Source organism: Tenrec ecaudatus, chromosome 2 (genome assembly GCF_050624435.1).
Source record: "Tenrec ecaudatus isolate mTenEca1 chromosome 2, mTenEca1.hap1, whole genome shotgun sequence".
Taxonomy (NCBI): Eukaryota; Metazoa; Chordata; class Mammalia; order Afrosoricida; family Tenrecidae; genus Tenrec; species Tenrec ecaudatus.
The window spans coordinates 223,076,048-223,092,589 of record NC_134531.1 but is presented as its reverse complement, the minus strand read 5'-3'; the positions used below and the strand labels follow the sequence as shown (position 1 = coordinate 223,092,589).

Here is a 16,542-nt window from a genome sequence, read left to right as displayed (position 1 = left end):
AGTTATTTCTCTAAGGGAAAACACTTTAAAGAGGCTGAAACATAAGCAGATACTATTTTCATAAGCCAAAAATGCTCTAATAGCAAGAATTCCATATGGTCCATCCTAATAGTATATCCCAGGTAAACTTTAGCAAAGTTTTATTTATTTATAATGATTATCCCAAACAATGTCTTTTATAAAATGATGCCATGTTTTCTGAAACTATGACTCTTGTGATTTAGTAGCAGACACTGTCATTTTTATAGCATGGCATTCCTCCTAAAAATGCTGGGGAAAAGTGAGGCAATCCTCGGAAGCACCAACACCTGAACCGGCTCCTTCTACAGGGGCTAGGATTAAATTCTCTATCAGGGTCTGCAGCAATTTATGTCAGTACATAGAAAAGGCTAGCTTTCTGAAAGCCTGTACACAGGATAAGTTGATTAATCAATGAAGGACAAGATATGAAGCTGGAAAAAGGAAAGCCATGTAACTAGAAAATATAACCTGGAGAGCAGAATTCTTATAAGAATAAAATCAAAATGTCAAACTGAAAAAGTGCTCACACATAAATAGGAAACAACACTGGAGCAAACATGGAACTTTTGACTTATGTGTGACAAGAGCCCAGCTTCAGAGAGCTCAAAGGAAGGCGGTTTATTTTGATACTGACAAGGACTCTCGTGGCAAGCAAAGGGCTGAACCCTAACAGGCATGGCTTCACTGAAGTCAAAACTATAGGATGGTCTATGTTCATGGTGGCTCTGGGTCCCTCAGCAGAAGGCATCACTGGAATTCCACCATCAGGTTACACTGAGCAGCCCCAGTGGTGAATGCTACTGGAGCAGGAAGCCCTGGTGAGGGAGTGGTTTAACTTTGAAACCATCTGCTCTGTGGGAGAAAGACAGGGCTTTCTACTGCCATAGTTACAGTCTGGAAACACCCTGTCCTACAGGGTCACTGTGATCATAATTGACTTGATGGCAGCAAGCTTGGTTATCTTTTCTGAGTGGTGCCGTGGGATCACCATTGGACTTGTCAGTTCAAGCTCACCGGTCACACTACAGAAGAGGAGGCTTCATTAACACCATAATTTCAAATTTCATCAAGACTCAGTCTTGTAAGCCCTATGGAGGGTCACTACGCGAATCGATTTGATGGCTGTGGGTTTGATATTAGAGTTATATTGCTTTCATGATAAAATGTTCTGTAAAATAGCATGAAATGGTTTCTGCGGGGTTTATTGAAAAGTTTAGCTTTTGCTATACGTCTTGAAATTTCAGGCATGGGCTATAATGTAAATTTTCCTACAGGTTATTTTAAGGAAGAGTTGGAGAACTAGTGGGCCACAGCACACACTGAGAATGCACTGCTGGACATTCACATTTGTACTGGATGATTCTAACCAACCGTGTCTTCCAGCGACAAGGATTGAGGGAACACTTGGGACAAATGACTGGGTCCCCAAGACCCGGCTCAGTGAGGGCTGGTGTAATACCATACCACACATCACCACAAATCCCCTATGACACATTTCGGTCTGTCTGCCTTTGCCGGATATTCCCAACATGCTTTCTTGCAGTTCCGGACCTACTATCCAGTTTCTGGTCTGGAGGGAAATCTCAAAAATATACTGACATAAAACAGCTTTAGTTTTGGTAGGTACTGTCAGTTCTCACAGTGACCCCGGATGACACAGCAGATGTGGCCCACAGGTTGAGAGATTACAATCTTTATGGGAACAGATCACTGGGCCTTTCTCCTGGGGCTGCCAAGTGGCTAGCAGCACCAACCTTTCACTGAGCCCACTGCTTAACCCTTGTTCTACTGGGGCACACCTTATCAAAGATTCCCCATACTCAATGCTGTGCAGGAGTCTGACTCGTAGTGACCCCATATCGAGTTTCTGAGGCTTTGTAAATTGTTACAGAAGCAGTTTCATCCCTCTCCTATAGAACTGGTGGGTTTAAACTGCCAACCTGGTAGTTAGCAAGTTAGCAGCCCAACACTTAACTGACAGTGATTATCCTAACACACCTCCCCACCCTCACCCCCCCCCAGCCCCCGCAAGGAAAAAGTTATCAGGTTAATTCTGTTTCTTAGTGGCCTTATAGGACAGGATAGAACTGCCCATGGGAGATGAAAGCCTAATCTTCCAGTGTTGACAGTGACACAAGGGTTCTGAGTGGTTTATTGTGCCAACCTGGTTGATAAACACATGTGGGATTAATGGAAGGGCGGAGAGATGTAGGTCTCTTGCTTTCTGATGATTGGACCAGGGTGCAGCTGCTTCAGCTGGCAAGGCTGACTTTCTGCAAGGCATCCCTGAGAAGCCACATGGACCTACCTGGAAGCAGCCCTGGGTGCTGGAGCAGCCGTGTGGAGAACCCAGCGCTGAGATGCTTACACACGCACTGAATCGACTTTCCTCCTGCAGTCAGCACCATTGCATCTGTTTTGTGAGATTGAGGACTTTGTAGATCAGTGTTGGACATATGGGCTAATGTTGGATTTATGCGTTTGGACAGCACTGCGTTGGGATTCTGTGGATGTTTTCCTAGTTTACCCAGACTAAGACAGGCTCCTAAAAACCTTCTCAGAATACCTTGCTTAATTCTGCTCATTTTCATTTGATAAAGCAGATCAAAATGGCATTGATTGGCATTCACAAGGAGTTCTGGTAGTGCAGTGGTTAAAGTGCTCAGCAGCTGACAAAAAGGCTGGTGGTTCAAGCCCAACCAGTGCGCACAGGGAAAGGCTGTTGGCAGTCTGCTTTCACAAGGTTATACTCTGGAAACCCTGTGAAGGCAGCTGCACTCTGTCCTATATGGCAGCTTTCAGTTGGAAATCTACTGTCTTTGGCTGCAACATTGGGCTCAAACATATGAATTGTGAGGCTATCTGAATATCAATTATATAGCAGTATATCTGATTAACAACACTGGGCTCAAACGTAAAGAACAATTGTGAGGATGGTGCAGGGCTGGGCAGTGGTTTCATTTTGTTGTACATAAAGTTGCTGTGAGCCAGAACCAACTCGGTGGCACGTAACACACCACAGTTCCGCATTTTAATATTGGGTCATTTTTAGGACTTTCAGTTTTGGCGAACTAGCATTTAAAACAAAACTGGGTATTTGTCAAAATTCTTGAATTATATGAAAGAGCTATAGTTTGCTAAAAATGGAATTAAAAGAAGAAATTTCCCCCCCAAAACTTTTGAAGTCCCTCATACATTCTAGAGGGCAAATTTCTACTTAAACTATATTTTAGTGAACCTGGCTTTAAAAAACAGAAGCTAACTCTTATAAGGAGCTATAAAATTTGTGCTGTTTAGGGCCAATTCTGGGTCTAAATGAGATTACTCTCCAGGTAGATATGGCTCAACTCAACGGAAAAGGAGCAACAGTCCACAGGGCAGCGGAAGCTCCCTCCAACAAGACTAAGGGTTACAAAAGCAGGCCCATACGCCTGGGGGGGAACAGGACCCCTCTGGATGGTAATTTTAGGTGGAGGTCATCTGCCTTGCTGAAAACATGTAATTGCACTGAAATTTATGACCTTCCTTATGCCCTTTGTGAGAGCTGGGTGTCTTGATGGCACTCCCAGACTTCTCCAGCTGCCTATCCTGTCCCACCTCCACCCTTACCTCTCCGTCGAATGCTGTTTTGGTGTCAGCTCCTTAAAGGGTACTTACCCTCCAACCTCCTTCATTGGCTGAGGGTTCATTGCAGGGATCTGAATTCACTGACCTTCCAGCCTGTCACCCAGGGCAAGAAAAAGTCTCACCAGAGAAATATGCCTATAGGACACAGTGGCCTGAACCAGGGATATGGGAGGGGCACCAACATCACAGGCTACACTAGCATTAACTGGGCTTTATGAATGAGCTTATATCGCTCATTAAAAATAACTTTCCTTTTCAAAAACCTCAACTGCTTTTAAGCATAGCTAGCTTAAAAATCTATCAATAAGACATCAAAATGTTTACCAATCATTTTCCTGGCAAATAAACAGTAAAGGAATTTTTTTTTTTAACACTTAATTATAAATCCCTAGTTCTGGTGACACAGTGCATAATGGACTGGGCTGCTGATTCAAGGGTAATCGAAGCCACCAACCACAGGAGGACTTGAGGCTAGCCACTCTGGCAAAGAGCCAGTCTCAGGAACGCACAGGGGAAGTTCTACTCGGTCCTCCAGGGTTGCCATGTTGGAAATGATTTAATGGCAAGAATTTGTTGTGAGGATTCTTAGTACAGTAAATCAAATAATTACTTGAACTACAAAAATGTGTTGAAACCTAATAGGCTTAATGACAAGAATATGTTACACAGGTCTAAATAACTTACTTTCATGCTTCCATTTTCTTATTTAGCTGTAGATTTACTCAACAAATTCTTATTGAACACTCGTTGACAACTATCAGGTATTGTTCTAGGCAGTTTTGATAAAATGGAATCGAGGACTGCCTCAAAAGAAAAGTTGAAAAGAGAAAAAATATTTTAATAAAAAAGAGCCTCTTTTAGCTATTTCAAGAATGAAAATGTTTCTGACTGGGGCTATGAGACATTTGTTTTGTGCACAGTTCTATGCTAAATCTACCTTATAGCAAGGCCCATGAGATAAAAAAAATCCGAGTGTACTCTAAAAGCAGATGTAAGTAACTATATTAAGACCAGAAATAAATGCAAAGTGAATTTAGGAAAATATAATTTAAGGCCCAAGTGCAGTGCATGATTATGCAGATTATGCATATTTATACATTTTATTCTACTAAAGGTGGGGACAGCTTCTAATTTCAGTTCTATTTACTAGGCAATAAGGCACGACAAAAAAATTGATCCAAAACTAAAAAACACCTAATGATATGTAAAAATAAGCGATGTTCTTACAATAAAGAAAAAACTGAAAATTAAAATGTACGACAGTGTTTAAATTATTACCTAACTTGACCAAAGGCACACACAGAACCAGTATATTAAGAGTCCTTAAGAAATGCTTTAACTAAAAATAGTCACCAGCAAAATACAACAAAGGATTATTTAAAAATTAATTTAATGCTTGGCTAAAGCATAATTATATATAATTATCAAACAATAGTCCTTAATTTCCAAAATGTTCCTTTTGAAAATCACAGATCAGAAAGCGTAAACTTTAAAACAAGTTCTCTGAATATTTACAATGTAGTATATAATATAAACATTATAGAAGACCATGGGATACTAAATTGCCTGGGCATAGCTAATTGGCAAGGTGTATTCTTTATTGCATATATATAACTCACATATGTGGGATTTTAAGTATAATGACAGACTACTAAAATTCAAATGCATGTATTTGTAATCTGGCCAAGGAGTAAAATCAAGAATGAGACAGGCCAGTCAGCCCCAAAACATGCAGTTCAGTTGTGAGATTGTTAACTTTTTTTTAATGAAAACTTTTGTGTTCCACCCAAACTATTTTGCATATGTTAAGAGTTCCCATCAACCCCACATTTGACTATAATGCCATTCACCCAATGACTCAGTCTACAACTTATCTCTGCTTTAAGGCAGCACAGCTACCGTGATAGCACTGCTCACCAAAAGGTGAAGAACACCTAGTCACCTGTCAGCCCGTTTGTTGCAATGGGTAATAACTTTCCTATAACAATTTGCTACCAACTAATTTTCTGCTGTCAAAAGGCTTATTTTGTAGAAAAACACCACAAGTTTCCAGTGTGAAAGTAACTCCATGGTGGTATAAATACATATATGCATAATTACACAATTTACACTGCACAAGGTGTTTACAGAGGACAATGAACTGTGAGAGCTAATTTGAATGACTATACAAAGTACTTCTGTAAACAAAGTATGACAGGCAGTAAAAGTCCTAGAAATAATCTGAATTCCTTTCATTCCAAAAAAATTACAGGTAAGGACACAGTATTGAATATAATAATGCTCTTTGTATTAAAACAAGAATCAATATTTTACAGTTTAAGAAACTTTACATATGTACAAAATGTATACATTAGGAATGGTATGCAAGAAAACAGGCTTAGCGCTCGTAGAGATCATCTATTTGCCTTCGATCACAGACTTGAATTCTTTGACATTGTGCTCACTGGCAACAGACATGGCATGGTCTAGAGCTCGAACGCTTGCTAGCAGTTTAATGATCTGTTTTATGTTTTCCCTAAAATAGAAAGAGTTGCATATTATTAATGAACACAACAGGCTTTTTGGGAAAATTTGCCATAACTATATGACTATTTGAGAGATCTGTAACTCCATTATTCAAAACTTATTTTTTGTCTAAAAAAAGAATAAACAAGCTACACAGCATGTAAAAACATATTGAACATAATGAAGCATGGTGAATCAACACAAAAACAGTATGTAAATCTATATTGTGAAATATTTATTTCTGATGACAAATGAAATTTTGTCTTGAAACATGGTGTCGCATGGGTTAACAGTGTTCATGCTGGGTACTCAGGTACTAATCTGCCTGGGGGCGGACCTGCCTGGAGATGGATCTAGGAGCAGTGTCTCAGTTCCTAAGACCATAGGAAAGGTGTATTTTCCAATGGTCGTAGGCGACCCCTGTGAAAGAGTCATTCAACCCAAAAGGGGGCACGACCCACAGGTTGAGAACCACTGTCCTAGAGGGTTGCCAGAACACTTCCTTGCTAAGCCCCACCTTCACAGATTCTGATTCCATACACCTAGAATGGGACTCAAGAATTTACATCGCATGGGTAGGGCTGTAGGGCTGGCCCCACCACGGGAGAGCTACTGGCACTAAACCATGCCGTTGCGGGAAGGCACTGAGGACACACAGCAGAGCAGCGAGGAGCTGACTGATGAAACCCCAGGGGAATACCAAAAATAGACGTGGGAGACAGAGTGTGGAACCCATCAGATTCAACTGGAAAACAGTTGAATAAAGGCCAACAAACAGACCTTGAACTATTTTATAGAACTAAAATCAATGGAAGGAAAGTCGTAGGATGCCTAGTGGGGCTCAATGGAGGGCAATGCAGCAGCGAGGAAGTTCATGATGGTGGGACAAGGCGGAAGTAAAAAGGAAACAGGAAAGAACCAGGAGGCAAAAGACATTTATAGAGGCCTAAATATAGGCATGTACATATGTATGTATATATACATGTATATATACATATAATGAGAGGTGAAAAGAACTATGTACTCTTATCTATATGTTAAGAATTAAGGTTGCAGATGGACTTTGGGCCTCAACTCAAGTACTCCATTAACACAAGAACACTTTGTTGTAACAATCCGGTATTCTGTGATGCTCACCTTCCCAACACAATCGATTGCTGAAGACAAAGTGGGTGCATAAGCAAATGTGAAGAAAGCTGATGGTGCCTGGCTATTATGAGATATAGCACCTGGGGTCTTAAGGGCTTGAAGATAAACAAGAAGCCATCTAGCTGAGAAGCAACAAAGCCCACATGGAAGAAGTACAGCAGCCTGTGTGATCATGAGGTGTCAATGGGATCAGGTATCAGGCATCTAAGACCCAGAATAAAACCATACCCAAGGTATATGGGATGGGTGGGAGGGCATGGAGTGGACACCCAATGCCACTCTATAGACAATTGGACATCCATCCCCTCACAGAAGGGTCACAGGGAAGAGATGAGCCAGTCAGGGTGCAGTGTAGCAACAATGAAACACACAACTTTCCTCTAGTTCTCTAATGCTTCCTTCACCCCACTATCAATTCTACCTTAAAAATCGGATTAGACCAGAGCATGCACACTGCTACAGATAAGAGCCTGTAACACAGGGAATTCAGGATAAATAAACCCCTCAGGGCCAACAAGGAGAGTACAGATACCAGGAGGATGATGGGCGGGTGAGGGAAGAAAGGGACAAATTACGGAAAAGTGGGTGAGGGGCAATGGAGGATGATGTAAGATACGGAAAAAATAATTTAAACTTATCAAGGGTTTGTGAGGGTAGACGGGTGGGGGAAGAAATGGGGAGTGGCTATCAGGGACTCAAGTGGGAAGAAAATGTTTTGAAAAGATGGGGGCATATATGCAAATGTGCTTGACACACTGGAAGAAGGTATGGATTGTGATAAGAGATCAACAATCCCTCAATAAAAGTATTTAAAAAAACCCAAAATTAATAAATATATCTGGAATGCTCAGAAAAAAAAGAATTTACATTTCTAATGAGCCCTGGTGAATTACTTTGCCGATGTTTTTTAGCACAAGTCTATTATGTTGCTCTTATTTTTACTGTGAACATACCATATTTTATAGTCTATTTTGCTTTTAATTTTACTGCAACCATTCCATATTTTCTCTTAAGAGAAAAATGTTGCTTCCAGGGAAAGGGAATCAGGATGAAGATCCAGGGTTTTGTTATACAGATATGACTAATGTTATCAATTGAACAAAAACAGAGTTCTAGAAATAGAAAACTATATAAAATGAAACTTAGAAGGAAATTCCATACGTATACATAAACTGCAACCCCCTAAAAACATGAGTGGTTCATCATGATACAGAAAAACAACATGGAGCATAATTATCCAAACTGGGATATATCTTTTAATCTACTTTGAGTTTAAGAGATGATCTTTTCCAGGATTTGCATATGGACAATGAACCTCCAAAGACCAAGGTTCAAAGGCATCAGCACACAAATAGCTCCAGTTCTTCAAGACAGAAAACAAAGGTTTATCCATTTTTCTGATGGCTTTTCAATCCTAACAAGGAATCTTTCCTTAATACTTTCACAAAAAACTTAAATATATATATATATACATATAGACAACAATGAAGAACTATGTGCATTTGGAAGACTTCCAAATACTAAGTGAACAAGTATTTTAAACTAAAATATCAAAAGTTTTTACTTTATGAAATCAAACAATTAAGAAAAGAAACTCAAGGCCATCTCTCATTAAGTAATTACTACACTTGATTTTAGCCAAAAGGCCGAGAAGCGATTCATTAATTACAAACAATTACCTTGCATTTCTTTTTTCCACATCAGAACACCCAATACTGTTTCTGTAAATCGTGTCTGCTAAGTGCACGAGATAGCGACAAAAATTTTCTAATTGAGAAATAGTTCTTTCCCCTTTTAGATTCATGAACCATTGTTTTGGAAAACAATTGATTACCTGCAACAAAAAATATGAAATAAAGTTAAAATATAAGAAATGAAAGTATATAAAAGCGAGATATTGATCCTAGGTTCCCAAATTTATTAGGTGTACTGTCCCTTTATTAAAAAAAAAAGTAGTCACTTAGAGCCCTGGCAATGAAAACCTTTGTACCACAGTCCACGCACTAGGATAAAGTGTAGGTATCTGTTTTTGAAGCCCCCCCCCGGGAGCATATTTAGCACCCATTCCAGGTCAGTATCACCCACTTTGAGAAACACTGGTTTAGATAATCACTATAATGTACTTAACTAGATTTGGTATTAAGCTAAATGTATTTTCTCTAAATGTAATATAAAGCACTTTTAAAGCTTACTTCCTACATTAACTTCACAGCTATACCTGAATTTTCACTCCAACAGCTACACCTGGTAACGCAAAAAATATATATATAATTTGTCTAATACTAAGTACATTAGGGACTTAAAACTGATCCACAGGCCACGCAGAACAAGTACAAAGTGATGTGGGAACACTTTGTCGCAAAAAGTAAAGTGTTCCCCATAAATGAGGGACAGTCTAAAAAATAATTAGCCTGCCTTCTTTAAAAGTGTCAAGGCTATACGCACAGAAAGTGAACAATTCTTCCAGCGTCACAAAGACTAAAGACCTGACTCTAGCTGCAACGAGTGACCCAGGATTTTCTCCTACCAATGACGACTGCTTGTGAGACAATGAACAAAACTTGACAGCAAAATATCAATGCTGATGGTTATGTTGTAATTATGTTGAAGAATAATCATGTGTGTAGAAAATACACAGAAAAGCATTTGAAGGTGGGTGGGCATCATGCCGGAGACTTAGTCTGACTTGATTGAGGAAGAAAAAATACACCTTTATTTTGTGACTGTTTCAGGAATATGTTTTTAAAAGACCAAACTGTGTAACTCATTTATATAAACTAGAACACAGAAAGTATTAAGCAAGATTATTTCCTAAATGTGGTAAGAAAACGTTCTGTGGCAATATTGAAAACAGCATCAACTCAACAGTAATATAATGATTAACCCCAAATGAAAACTTTTATTAGTCTTATACAAAAATACTGATGTTAAGTCAATAGGTAAACAGAAACATGCACACATGCATTCACTCATACACATGTCATAAAGCTGTTGTCATTCGAAAAAATGCTATGTAGATTAAAAATATCCAAGTGAAACAACAAAATTAAAATATATATATATATCCAAGTAAGTTAACTGATGGTCAATCATATACCAACACCAGTGATCAAGGGGTTTCATAATATTCTCAAAATCCTCTTGTTTTAAAACCAGCAAACACTTAATTCACTTTAGGCTTTAAAAAATGACAATATCTACCACTTAACTCACATTTTGGGCCTTTTTGATGCTGTCATCTCCATATTCTGAATTCTGGAAAGCCATGAGAATATATCTATTTAGTAAACCGTCTATTGATAACTCCTGCAGAGTTTTATTTGAGAAGATGCCGTACCACTGAAGAAAATTCCCTAGTAGCTAGGATGAAAGAAAACAAAATTTGATCAATGTTATGCAGCAAGTCACAATCCAAATCTAAGTACAATTAGTTCACACTTGTTCCCATGAAGGATCACTGAAGATATGGCTGTAAGTGTGGTGAAGACATGGGACGGGGCCTGCCTATCAGAAAGAATAGCACACGAGGTCTTAAAGCCTTGTCTTAAAACAAGCAGCAAGCAAGCAGGCAGGGGTGGGTTGGGCTGGAGGGTGCCTGATACTAAGGACTGAACAGAAAGTAAATGTCTAGAAAATTATGGCAACAAATATACAAATGTGCGTGATACAAATGATGTATGGATTGTTTAAAGTGCTGTAGGAGTTCCCTATAAAATCTTTTAATTAAAACAAACAAGCAGCCATCTAAGTGAGATGTCAGCTAAAGCCACATGGAAGAAGCACACCAGCCGGTGTGATCAAGGATTTTAAGTAATTAAATCCAAATCTGAAAAAGAGAATGGTATCAGAGTTCTAAATTCGGAGCACCTGGTGAGCAGAAGGTTCTGGATGAATGAAAGCCCCACATTCAGTTGGGACACTCTTCACATGGAGTAAGCCTCGAGAATGCCCTGACTATTGACCAGGGATCTGAAAAGCCTTCTATGAGACAGCGTGCAACAGAAAGTAAACTTAGGCAGGTGTCGTTAAAATTTAATTCTTTATCATTTGTCCTCCTATTTGAACCATTCTAAATGTAGTTTAGATTTTATTATTTTCTGTTTTCTTTTGGATTGAGGTTTTTCTGTTTTGTTATGGTTGGGTTTGCTTTTTTGTATCTGTTTTTCTTTGTATAAAATCCAGGGTAGGTAAATCTATAGACAGTAACTGCATTAATATTCTCTTGGGGTTATGGCAGTGGAGAGGTTTGGGGAAAATAGAGAACTAATAAAAATGAGTACAAGAAAGAAGAAAATGTTCTAAAACTAATTTTGGTGATGATCACACAACTCTTTTTAATATGTTTAAGCCACTGAATTGGATGAAATGTGAATTTTTTTTTTAAAAAATCATTTCATTGGGGGCTCATACAACTCTTATTGCTATGTGAATTTCTTATGTCAATAAAACTGTTAAAATCTTTAGAAATATGAGATGGGAGCTTGAGATTAAGAAAAAAGGGCAATCTAACAATTAAATTAGGTGCACAGTGAATTGGGTACACTGTAGAACACTACTCAGAGTTGAACGGGAGTGCTAACACTCAACTTAGGCAGCACATACACTAACAGTGGAATGACAGAGATTCGCATGGCCCCTGCATGACATAGACGGGAGATTGTCTTACCAAAACATTAAGCACCTTTAAAGAGCTCAAGTATTTCCTAGAATGACTAAGTAGCTGAACTTTTTATTTTGATCAATTAAAAAATTTTAAAGCTGGGAGGGGGGAAAAGTGAGCTGATACCAAGGATTTAAGTGGTCAGCAAATGTTTTGAGAACGATGAGGGCAATTAATGTACAAATGTGCTTGACACAATGGATGCATGTATGGATTGTGATAAGAGTTGTATGAGCCCCCAATAAAATGATAAAAATAAATAAATAAAAATTTAAAGCTATGTGTGGCTTTACAGAACAAAGAGAAGTAGAGTATCACAGAGAATAAGGCTGATTTTCAGATAAATGTCCTATTATGCTCAAACTTGGTCTACTTCCAAAAGAAAAGTAATTCTTTTTAGAATAATACTTCATAGCTATCAGTTCAGGCATCTGGACTGAGTCTGTTACATCACCTAGACACAAGTTATTCTTTTGTCTTGTTTTTAAGATCATTTTATTGAGGGCTGTTACAGCTCTTATCATAATCTATATATCAATTTTTATCAAGCTGGCATATTTGTACATATGTTACCATCATCATTTTCTTTATTAAAAAATTATTTTATAAGGGGATCATACAACTCTTATCACAATCCATACATACATCAATTGTGTAGAACACATCTGTACATTCATTGCCCTCATCATTCTGAAAGCATTTGCTCTCCACTTAAGCCCCAGGCATCACGTCCTCATTTTTCCCCTCCCTCTACGCTCCCCCCTCCCTCATGAACCTTTGATAATTTATAAATGATTATTTTGTCATATCTTGCCCTGTACGATGTCTCCCTTCACCGACATTTCTGTTGTCCGTCCCCCAGGGAGGAGGTCACATGTAGATCCTTGTAATGGGTTCTCCCTTTTCAACCCATCCTCCCTCCACCCTCCCAGTATTGCCACTCACACCACTGGTCCTGAAGGGATCATCTGCCCTGGATTCCCTGTGTTTCTGGTTCCTATCTGTACCAGCATACATCCTCTGGTCTAGCCAGACTTGCAAGGTAGAATACCTCAAGTTATTCTTATCAAATGTATACAATGGATGGCATTATCAATTGCCACTCTCATAAATGGCCATACAATTTCTCAACTCAACAAATGTCAACACTATCCAACAAATTACTCATGCCAGAAATCTTGATGCCTCAAGTTCCTCCCTGTACCTTCTCCAATCTGCCCATTTCTTGGTTCTTACCATCACTTCCCTGGCCTATGCTGCTGCCACATCTTTCTGGTTCCTTGGGTTACTTATGCAGTTGTCAGTATAATGCTAGAGTAGTCTTTCAAGCAGGGTTCCTCATGAGAACTATAACCTATACAAAATGATGAGTAACTTCCTAGTCAACTTTCCCAAGGATAGTAGCTACTACACTGTGGGTGTACTTATTACACATAGTGGAGGGCTTAGGGCACTCGGTATTAATTCTCTCACAGAACTTGGCTTAAGAAGAGTTGCTCAAGATTCACACTGGCATGACATGATCCCCATCTCTACTACTTGGCAACTGACTGACCTTAGGCATGCTATTCTGTGTCTCAGTAGAGTTAGGGATGATAGTGTTTACCCCATAAATCTGCTCTAAGGATTCAACAAGATAACCTACATCATAAGTGTTTAGCACAGTGCTTGGTACATGGTGTTGTTAGGCGCTCTTGATATCTCTTATTCCAAGGTCTTTTATGAATCTGTCTCTGTAAATGTACTGCTGCAACCACTGTTAGATGATCTTAAGTAAAATTTTACTTGTGTAGATATCACTGAGATTGTTCTATAGTTGAGCAAAGTTATCCATTTGGTTCACAGTAGATTCAAATACATAGTAACTTTTCAACACTATCTTTACCACTTCAATGCATTAGCAATAGAATGATCTTTTAAGCATGTTAATTTTTTCATGTAATGTTCATATTGAAGAAAGTCTTCTAGACCCCACATATTGGTCAACTGAGTTTTGATACAGGTACAATGGCAATTCAACAGAGAGGATATAAGTTTTTTCAACAAAAGTACTGGAACAAATGAACTTCGATCTATGCCCCACATTCTACATATAAATGAACTAAAAATGTGTCACACATACCCTGCTCGGAGCAGCTAATGCACAGAGAGGACCGTAGGGCCAGCCCCAGCATGAAACAAGACATACCTCACTGACCCACGGCGTTACAAGGGACAGCACTGGAGACACTGTGCGGAAAGCATACCTGGTCTGCCCCGTGCACAGCAGGGGAAACGTGAAGGGAGTGCAACAGGGCAACAAAATAAAAAGTAACCACGTCCCCGAAGAATCCTGACAATAGCCTTCTGACTCGTGGACAGGGCTTGGCACCTCATCAGACTCGACTGGAAAACACTCATAGGGTCAGCAGACAGACCTGGAACTATCTATCGTTTTTCCCTTCTTTCGCCTTATGTCCATATAAGATAGGCAGGATGAACAATCCCAATAAGAAAACAATGGGACTAGCAGTCCAGGGGGTACATAGGAGGGCAGGCCAGAGAAGGGAAGTGGGGAGCCAGTAAATTCAGGGATGAGGGAACAACAAAAGACTTAAAATTATGATGGTGAAGAGGCTTGGTGGGGGTTTGATTAAGTCCAATGTATCCGAGAGGAATTACTGGGAGCCAATGGAAGGTGAGCTACGTGGGACAGGAAAAGGCTGAAATAGAGGAAAGTAATAGGGGGCAAAGCTATTTATAGTGGTACAGATATAAGCATGTATCTATGTAAATATGTTAACTTATAATGAAAGGGAGAGAGGCCAATGTATATATATATATATATATATATATATATATATATATATATATATATATGTTAAGTATTAAAATAAGACTTTGGGCCTCTACTCAAGTTCTCCTTCAAGCAAGAATTCTTAGTTCTAATAACCATGAGGCTCACCTTCCTGACACGATCACTGAAGACTAAATGGGTGCATAAGCAAATGTGGTGAAGAAAGTGATGGTGCCCGGCTATCGAGTGTCTGGGGTCTTAAAGGCTTGAAGTTAAATAAGCAGCATTCTAGCAGGGAAGCAAATAAGCCCACATGGAAGAAGCACACCAGCCTGTGTAATCATGAGCTATCGATCGGAGAAAGTATCAGGTATCAAAAGATCCCAAACACATAATTATATCAATGTGAATGAGAGGCTGGAGTGGAGACCCAAAGTTCATCTGCAGACAATTGGCTCTCCCCAAAGAAAGGTTACAAGAAGGGACAATTCAGCCAGGGTGCAGTATAGCACCAACGAAACACACATTATTCCTCTAGTTCCTGAATGCTTCCTCCCCACCAATTTCCCCCCCTGCTACCATAACCCAGTTCTACCTTACCAATCCGGCTAGACCCAACTATACACATGGGTACTGACAAGAGCTCGACACATAGAATTCAGGACAGATAAAACCCTTAGGAACGGTAGTGAGAGCAGCAGTATCATGGAGATCCCCTTGCAGAGGGGTCTTGGGGAGGAAAGGAGCCAGACAGGAAGTGATGTAGCAAAGATGAAAAATACAACTTTCCTCTAGCTCCTAAATGCTTCCTCCCCCCCCCCCCCACTATCACGATCCGAACTCTACCTTGCAAGTCTGGCTAGACCAGAGGATGTACACTGGTACAGATGGGAACCAGAAACATTGGGAATCCAGGGCAGATGACCCTTCAGGACCAGTGGTGTGAATGGCAATACTGGGAAGGTAGAGGGAGGGTGGGTTGGAAAGGGGGGACTGATTACAAGGATCTACATGTGACTTCCTCCCTGGGGGATGGACAACAGAAAAGTAGGCGAAGGGAGACGTGAGACAGGGCAAGATATGACAAAATAATCATTTATAAATTATCGAGGATTCATGAGGGAGAGGAAAAAATGAGGACGTGATGCCAGGGGCTTAAGTGGAGACCAAATGTTTTGAGAATGATGAGGGCAATGAGTGTACAAATGTGGTTTACACAATTGATGTATGTATGGATTTTGATAAGAGTTATGTGAGCCCCTAATACAACGATTAAAAAAAATTAAACAAAAACAATGGAGCAACTTAACATTTGATTTCATTTTTGAATCATTTTTAATTTGTTCAAGTTTTTAATATTTTCTGCTTTCTTTTCAATAAAGGGTTTTCTCTGTAAAAATTTTTTTGTAAGACCCTCCCCAAGAAAATGATTAATATAAATTAAAATAGTAATAACAATGTGTCACAGACTTAAATGCAGCCTAAAACTATGAACCTTTTTTTTTTAAGATGGAAGGAGAAAAACTGTAGCCTTCTTAGATATCTAGAGCAAAATCCGTAACAGAAAAAAGTGGTACAGTGGACGTAAGAATTAAGAGCCTCAGAAAATTAAAGAGGGTCCAAAGACTGGAAAAGAACTCTGCAGATCATGTATCTGAGAAAGAGCCTGTGTCCTGAATACAGAGGCTCAGTAACAATAAAACAACTCAATCAGAATAAATTTGAATAGACACCCCATCAAAGAACATATAGAGATGGTAAACAAGTACATGAAGATATGTTTTTGAGGGAAAGGAAAATTGAA

The 16,542-nt window shown here is 39.3% G+C and overlaps 1 protein-coding gene across 1 annotated transcript in view; it reads right to left on the bottom strand.

Moving 5' to 3' along the window:
• Nucleotides 1-5,021: 5,021 nt before the first annotated feature.
• Nucleotides 5,022-16,542, bottom strand: part of PAXBP1 (PAX3 and PAX7 binding protein 1) — a 45,325-nt gene continuing 33,804 nt past the window's right edge. Inside the window, exons 16-18 of the mRNA XM_075542363.1 lie at nucleotides 10,516-10,662; nucleotides 8,982-9,136; nucleotides 5,022-6,163 (exon numbers count right to left, since the gene is read on the bottom strand). Coding sequence (XP_075398478.1) covers nucleotides 6,046-6,163; nucleotides 8,982-9,136; nucleotides 10,516-10,662 — 420 coding nt within the window. The 3' untranslated portion in view covers nucleotides 5,022-6,045. The remainder of the gene's footprint in view (nucleotides 6,164-8,981; nucleotides 9,137-10,515; nucleotides 10,663-16,542) is intronic.